General features: G+C 31.7%; 1 protein-coding gene across 1 annotated transcript; it reads right to left on the minus strand.

Annotated features, from left to right (window-relative positions):
• Nucleotides 1-5742: 5742 nt before the first annotated feature.
• LOC111008503 (cytochrome P450 81Q32) lies at nucleotides 5743-7609 on the minus strand. The gene is made up of 2 exons (XM_022281239.2): nucleotides 6670-7609; nucleotides 5743-6502 (listed from the first exon to the last, which is right to left on the minus strand). The coding sequence occupies exons 1-2, from the start codon at nucleotides 7588-7590 to the stop codon at nucleotides 5885-5887; spliced, it is 1539 nt and encodes a 512-aa protein (XP_022136931.2). The 5' UTR covers nucleotides 7591-7609; the 3' UTR covers nucleotides 5743-5884.
• Nucleotides 7610-8054: the final 445 nt, after the last annotated feature.

Consider the following 8054-nt stretch of genomic DNA (forward strand, 5'->3'; position numbering starts at 1 on the left):
AACGTCGCCACAATCTACTTGATATAGTTTTACACCGTTAGATTTAGATTTATGAGGAGAGAAATCACAAAAATACTTCAAATATATATCTTGTGGATTTTTGTGTGGCAGATTAGATTTTTTGTGATTTATAGCAGTAAATAGTTTGAAGAATGTTAAAAGGGTTGGAACACAGCGACAGTAATTTTGTATTTTTAATCGTGATCTTTGACCTATTTACATCATAAAACATTAAATATATATTAGTTAGAAAGTGTTTTTTATTAGCTAGTAAAGAGTTTCACTATCATAAAATGGCTTTATAAATAGTCAAAAAAATTTCAAGGTGGTGAGGATAAGATTTAGTCCTTACTTTAAAGAGTTAAGTATTTTTTTTTTAAAGATAATATACTTTTCTATAATTTTCAAGTCATATTAGATTTTACATAGATGCATGTCATCATAGCAGAAAGAAAAAAATACAAATATGTACACCACAAATGTATGGGGATGTTTTTTTCTTTTAACATTAGAATATGTAAATTCTATATTACTTAGAAAGGGGTTTTGTATTAGTTAGTAAAAAGTTTTTGCCGTTGTAAAATGACTTGGTAAATAACCACTATGTGGAAATCAATTTTGACATAGAAGACAAGAAGATATTTTTATATACTTTTTAAAGTTAGATTAGACTTTACATACATGTGCATGTCATTCTCGAAAAATAATAATAATAATAATAAATGTTTTTTAAAAAAATGTGTACATCACAAGTGTATGGAAATATCGCTCAAAAAAAAATGTATGGACATGAGACTACCAACTTTACAGGCGATTGCTACCCCATTGGAATGTGACTATAAAAATTTTTCCATAAGCTAATTGTTGAGCTGTGCTTAAATTTATTTTTTTGTATTTATTTATTTATTTATATTTATATTTAGTTAATTTGATTTCCTAATTCATGGTTTAGTACAATAATGTGACTATGTAAATTTGAATCTTTGATTTCAAAGAAATGAATGAGTAGATGTCTTAATTATTGAACTATGTTCATGTTATCATAATCATTACATTATACCTAAGTTGACTTACTTTTTAGTAGTTTTGTTGGTTTTAGGTTTTAGTAAAATAACATAATGAAAAGAACAGTATGGAGTGTCTTATTTAATTTGCGCCAATTACTAGTTACAGGAGGTATATATAGTAGTTTCTTTTCATTCTGACATATGGTGGTAGACATGTATTTTTGCCTCATATTTGAAAAGATACAAACATATTAATTATCAAGTCGTGAACTAGTCATCTTAGTTTAACTAGGTTAAAAATTCATTAATGGAAAAGGCGATGCTTCACCATGATCACCCTAATGATCAAATCATGTACCTAATCTTTATACATGAATACGGAAAATTACTGTCTTCAACCTAGAGAAATTATTTGAAGATATTACTACAATGTGATTAGTATTACTATAAAATTTTAGGTGCATTGGCATGTATTCCTTACCTCGCTGTTTGAAAATGTTCCTAGCATGACCCAAAATAAATAGGAGCAGTGAGAAGGGTTTTTTTTTTAATATTATTGTAAATGAAACTTATTTTAAAAATATGGTTGTTTAATTAAAAATATTAAAAATATTGTAGATTTTGAAACTTATTTTAAAAATATTGTAGTTTTAAAAAACTGAAAGTTGGTCGTCTAAATGGTCGTCTCTGACCACCCTTCACTTTTTTAAAACTATTATATTTTTTAAAAAAGTTTCAAAACATACCATATTTTAAACATTTTTAATTAAAATACAATATTTTTAAAATAATTTTTATTATTAACATTATTAATAAAAAACACTCCAGTGAGAACGGATAATTTTGCCGGTGGGCATGATGCGGAAATACGTCAGCTAATAGGCTTTGCAAGCAAAAGCCCATATAGCAACACAACCCATGTACGGAAAAGGCTAATGTTGGGCCACAAACATAAATAAATGGCCCATAACATGTAATTTATATTTAGAACTTAAAAGAAAACAAAAACTAAAGAAAATTTACTACGAAGTCGCCGACAAAATCAATTTAACACCATACTTCTAAACGTGAATATCTCGCTTTTAACAATTTTATTTTCTTACTTTTTTTTTATTTTCAGTCCTCTTTAATTCTTACTTTCTGACTTGTAATATTTAGTGATAAGGTTGTCTTGAAGGAGAAAATTTTGACTGATTATTAAATATCACGTCACAAATTTAAAATTATATTTATCATCAATTATAAATTTACACATGTCTTAAATTAATTTTAAATCGACCAATCAAATTATAACACGTGTCTCTATTATAGATGTTCGATGAATTCAATTAATTAGACTAAATTCATAAACAGATTGGGCCCAACTCATATCTCATATAAGACCCACCAAAATCCTATAAATAGAAAGGTCACGAAGGAGAAACATTCAGAAAGATCCAGAAGAATTGGAGATTGAGAGCTACTAGAGCGTTCAGAGTCATCCACAAGCTACAAGCCGAAGAACTTCAACAAGCTACAAATCGAAGAACTTCATCAAGTTGCAAATTTCGTCAAGCAAGCTGAAGAACTTCACAAGCGCAAAATCGAAAAACTTCACGAGTGCAAACCCGAAAACTTCAAAAATTCTTCAATAAGTTCAAAGTCGAAGACTTTACAAAGTCTTCATCAAGCTACAAGTCAAAGAACTTCATCAACAAATGGAAGTCTTCAACAAGCTCAAAGTCGAAGACTTTAAAAATCCTTCGACAAGTAAGAAGTTGAAGGCATCAACCTCATTGATTCGAAAATAAGCTCACAAGCTCTTAAATTAAAGTTTACATTTAAGAAAAATTAATTAGAGAGGATCGTACATTAGAGATTATAATACTACGTATATTCAATACAATATAAATTCATTAATTCAAGTTTCCTCTTCTGGTCCAACGGTCTGTTTCTGAAATTGAACAAATTTTAGAGTAGGAATGGTCCACCTCAATGAAGATAATTAATATATTATATCCACTAAATTAAACTTGAATTGGCTTGGTGGCAACTAAAAATAAATATTGGTAGCAGCGTTCTAATTCCTCTATCCAATAATAAGATGTTCTATCGTTTTTATGTCAGATTGATTTCTTTTTATTTATGTCCTAGATAATTTAAGGCTTTTGCTCATGACAATTATATATCAAGACATGTACATTGTATCGTAGGAAAAACATTTTTGGATCTTTTTATCCCTTACTAAATTTACTAATTTACGAACTTTATTATAAATAATATTAATACTAATAAATGTATAGGATTTAAAAGGTTAGAATGAAAAAAGAAAAAACCTAAAATTGATTTTATTTTAATTATCAATCTAATAAATGTATAGAATTTAAAAGGCGGTACACCGCACCGGTATCGAGTTTTTGGGTTGCAGGTTCATTTCATCCTTGACGAAGCTACTGGTCCGAAGGACACGTGGGCACCTCTCCCAAAATTCGCTGTCAACAATTATTATTTATTTTAAATTTAATATAAGCATATTTATTATAAAATACTATCAACAGATCTAATTTAAATTCAACAATATATAAATAAAAAAATTTATATATCTTTATGGAAAACTATTCTAAAAATATATATATACAAACTAATCATGATGGTTTAGCTAAACTAATTAATGGAAAAAGCTTTCGAGAATATGTAATTCATTTAATTCTTTTGGGATTGTTGTTTTTGTCCCTCTTGATATATACTTTGATTAATGTATATATCGTGTGGTTTTTGCAGGGCAGGTAGATTTTTCACTTCTGCATCCACCAATTATTAAAAGGTATCTATTCAATAATTTTTCTTCACTTAGAAGTAATTAGTTAGAGGATTGTTTCACAGTTGCACTAGATTTACAATTCAATTTGGTTGGCAATTTTATGATAAATATACAAAATAAATGAAAAGTGCATTTCACAATCTTATCAGCATACCTTTTTTGTCTGCTCTCCCAATTGGCCCCTTCAATGACCATACAAACAAATTTGAAAAGTTGCTATTAATTGAAATGATTTAATGAACATTACAGTGTTTATCCTTCCAAATATTTATAGTTCGATATTATGTTTGAATTGATTTTAAAAAAATATACATGGTAATAATAAATTTTAATATATATAAATAAATTATTATTGATATGACATCTCATTAACCTATAAATAATTTAATTTAATTTAAATAAATATATATTTTTTTTTTTTGAGTACGAATGAAAATGGTTTGTTAGTCCCACATTAGATTCAAGATTTACATTCTTAACTTATTATTATGAAAGGAACAACCCTCCACCTTTTTACAAGCCTTCATCTTCCATGGGTTTAATTTTCAACTGTGCAAATGAGTTTAATATTTCGGCCCAATTAGTATAATTTTTCTAAAGATATGTTGTCGACAATTCATATGTCCTCAGGAGAAAAAAGGACTTCCCCCCTTCCAGATGTCGAGCCCTCCACATTTGGATATGTTAATTTTGTGATTAGCAAATAATAATTTCTTAATTAAACAATAGCAAATAATATAGTTTAATTACACAACAATCAATTCTTTATATTTTATCCCATTATTATATTTGTGTTTCTTGTGTGTAATTTGTTATCTCATGAAGACCAGATGTGCTACACCAACTAGGAAGATCATATATACATCATTCTGATTAATTCAGTGAAAGAATTTCATTAAGGTAAAATCCACCGGTAGTAAGAATAACACTTCTCAAACTTCTCCTACAATAGAATCCATTCTAAGGTATGCAATTTCATACCTGAGTTCAACTCGAAATCATATCTAACTATGTACTTTCCTTTAAGGTGTATGTAATTGAACACCATACCGGTGCAAAATTCTATTTATAGGTCATCACTTCGATTGACCAATTTCCAGCTTGGGTCGAATGCCAACTCATATCTCATCAAGAATCCAATATAATTTTTCACAATATATTTCAAAGGCATGTTATTATTAAGTATTGATATCAAAGTTGAACATAGGTGCACGTCAAAGTGGTAAATGTAAAAATAAATAAATATTCAATAATATATTTGTTGAGATAATGGAGCAAATCCTTTTGTTTATGTGTTGTTTCACGTCAAAGTGGCAACTGAACGTAGGTGCACGAATTTTCACTGGGCAGCCGCAGTAGTATTTGGCAGAGTTTCAAAGGTGAGATTCTAAAGTTGTAGAGTATCGTCGACAACTTATTCTCATAGATATTTGGTGAGGTTTTTAGTTCCCGTTTCCTAAAATTCCATTGTTGTAGTTTCTAGAAGGTAGGTGACTTTTGTTGAGGCATATAGATTTGATAGATTATTGTATTTGCCCATTGTATTATTCCAATACATAGTAAAACCCGTTATCTCGGAAGTAGCCCACAGTTGGGTGAACCAATATAAATCTTTGTGTCGTTTATTGCAGTTTCCCTATATTTCTTTTATCGTGTGCTTAACTTAGTTTTGAGTGAAGAACTATAGAAGAAAAAAAATATATTCTTGGTAGGTAATTTTACTAACACAATTATTGTTGTTTTTTATATTTTAATATAAACATATTTAATATAAAATACTATCAAAAGATTTAATTTAAATTTAAAAAACTAATGTTTAAATCAAAATATAAGTAACATTTAGCAAACTTCATTTCCACATAATTTATAAGGGTTTCATAGCTATAAACTTAGATGCAACGTATGAGCCATCTTAGGCAAATTGAACCTAACAAGTTAATTATATCTAAATATTTCCTCAAATAGGTTGTAAATTTGAAACTTTGATCCTTAGATATAAAATAACTATACAGAAACAGATTATGAATATATAATATAAGTATATAACACACGTAACTATTTAGTTATAGCGACCAAGTTAAAGATGAGAGAGTAAACTAATCATGGGACCACGAGGTTTGCACATTGCCTCCAAAGGGTGGGCTTTGGGCATGGTGAGTCCATTTCCTTGATATAAGTCAATTTCGTTTGGGTCGATTCTGTCCCACTCAAAGCACTGAATGAGAGTGGCCAATGTCAATCCCACGACCCTATGGGCAAGGCCAGCCCCCGGACATGCCCTCCTCCCCATTCCAAATGGCAGCAACTTATTCACTTCCACGACCTCCCCATTTTCAAACCTCTCTGGTTGAAAACGGGTGGGATCCTGCCACACTTGGGGGTCCCGATGGATGGCCCACATATTCACTACCAACATCGTTCCTTTTGGAACATCGTACCCTCCAATTGTGCAGTCTTCAGACGATTCGCGTGGCACCAATATTGGAAGCGCCGGAAATAGTCGATATGTCTCGTTGATTATGGCCTGAAGATATGGTAGGTTGGCAAGATCAGCTTCCTCCACCAAACGTTGCTCACCTACATAATCATTTATCTCACTCCAAGCCTTCTTCATTATTGTTGGATGGTTGAGAAGCAGCGACATCCCCCACTCTATTGTTCCCGCAGTCGTGTCAGTTCCAGCAACCAACAGGGTCTACAACCATTAAACAAATTTTTTTACAGATTAATAGCTTTTTTTTTTCATTTTAGTCGGAATAAAATAGATGGTGACTAGTGAGGACATAAATATTTTTCTTTATTTATTAAACAAATTAAAACAAAGGGCTTGTAGAATTAGGATTTATGATTTTGCATGCTTACCAAAATTTGACCCTTGATAATATGATCTTTATAATAATCAGGGTCGGAGTCTTGCAACGACAACATAGTATCAATCATATTCTTCCAATTTTCCTCTAGTGAAAAAGAACACGAAGCTTTCATTTCACGACGACCATCGATCAAACTTTGTACAAAACCATCGGCACCCGCCCAAACTTTCCACAACCTCTTTCTAAATCCTTGATAATCAATCAGTCTTAAGACCGACAAAAAATCAGCTGGATACGACATCCCACTTAGTAGAGAAACTTCCTTCATCACTTTCTTCAACTCCCTCTCCTCCTCGGAATCTTTCACTTCAACCCCGAAATATCGCTTCCCAGTCATCATCCTCAAAACAATGTTGAACGACAGTTCCGTCAGTCTAGACCTTATCTCCACTCGCACGTTATTTTGGCCAGTGGTTCGATACAAATTTTTTAGCCATAATTTGACCTCCTCCTGTCGGAGGTTAATGAAGGAGATGAGTCGATGAGTGGAGAGTAGCTCCGTTGTGGCAATGCGCCGCATAATGCGCCAATGTTGACCATAGGCGGTAGCCCCTACGGTTGTGTAGTTGTAGTTTAGGATCTTGCCCGAAATCATTCGAGGGCGGTTGGCAAAAACGATGTCATTTTTTGTAAAGCACTCTTGGGCAGCGATGGGGGAGGATACGACCACCACCGAGCGGAAACCGAGCGAGAGCGATAGGATTGGACCGTATCTTTGAGAGAGATTTTGCAACATTTGGTGGAATGGCTCTCTTAGGAGATGGAGGTGGCCGATTACAGGAAGGGAAGGTGGCCCCGGTGGTAGATTTTTTGAGCTAACTTTTTTGAATTTGAAGTTGAAGACATGAATAAGAGCAAATAGAAGTGCGAGAGGGACGAGGAAACGAGAGAACTGTAATATCTCTTCCATGGATGGTACAATTATTTGGACTTTTTCTCATGGTTTTATAGATGAAAATCGAATGTGATGTGATTTCCAATTGGACGGATATTTTAGAAAGGGAGACTTTTTGAAACTGTGAGTAATTTTGAAATAAATGAAAAAAAAAAACGGGTATCTTTTTTGTTTCTATTAAATCCCTCATTCATTTCTAACCATTCCCATTAAACTCTCCCACTCTCCTCGCTCGTTCAACTCTCCCATCAAAATCCCACTTAATTTCTTCTCCCCTTACATTCTTCCCTTCCTTTATCTTATGTCATTTCCTTCCTTCTCTCTCCCCTTTGTTTAGCTTCCTATTCCTCTTACCTTCTCATCTCATCTCATTGTCAAACATTATTTTTCTTCTTTATTTTGGTGATCGAGTTTATGCGATATTCAAATTTCTCTAAGTAATTGTTAAATATTTTTTATTTATTTTCATCTTTATTATT

The sequence above is a fragment of the Momordica charantia genome, assembly GCF_013281855.1.
Source record: "Momordica charantia cultivar OHB3-1 chromosome 11 unlocalized genomic scaffold, Mcharantia_2.0 BLBB01000011.1, whole genome shotgun sequence".
Lineage (NCBI taxonomy): Eukaryota > Viridiplantae > Streptophyta > Magnoliopsida > Cucurbitales > Cucurbitaceae > Momordica > Momordica charantia.

Bases quoted from the DNA above. Each gene is read 5' to 3' on its own strand.
- LOC111008503 (XM_022281239.2), bottom strand. From the start codon at position 7,590: ATGGAAGAGATATTACAGTTCTCTCGTTTCCTCGTCCCTCTCGCACTT. The intron at 6,503-6,669 runs GTAAGCATGCAA...TAATGGTTGTAG, and splicing joins TTATCAAGGGTCAAATTTTG to ACCCTGTTGGTTGCTGGAAC.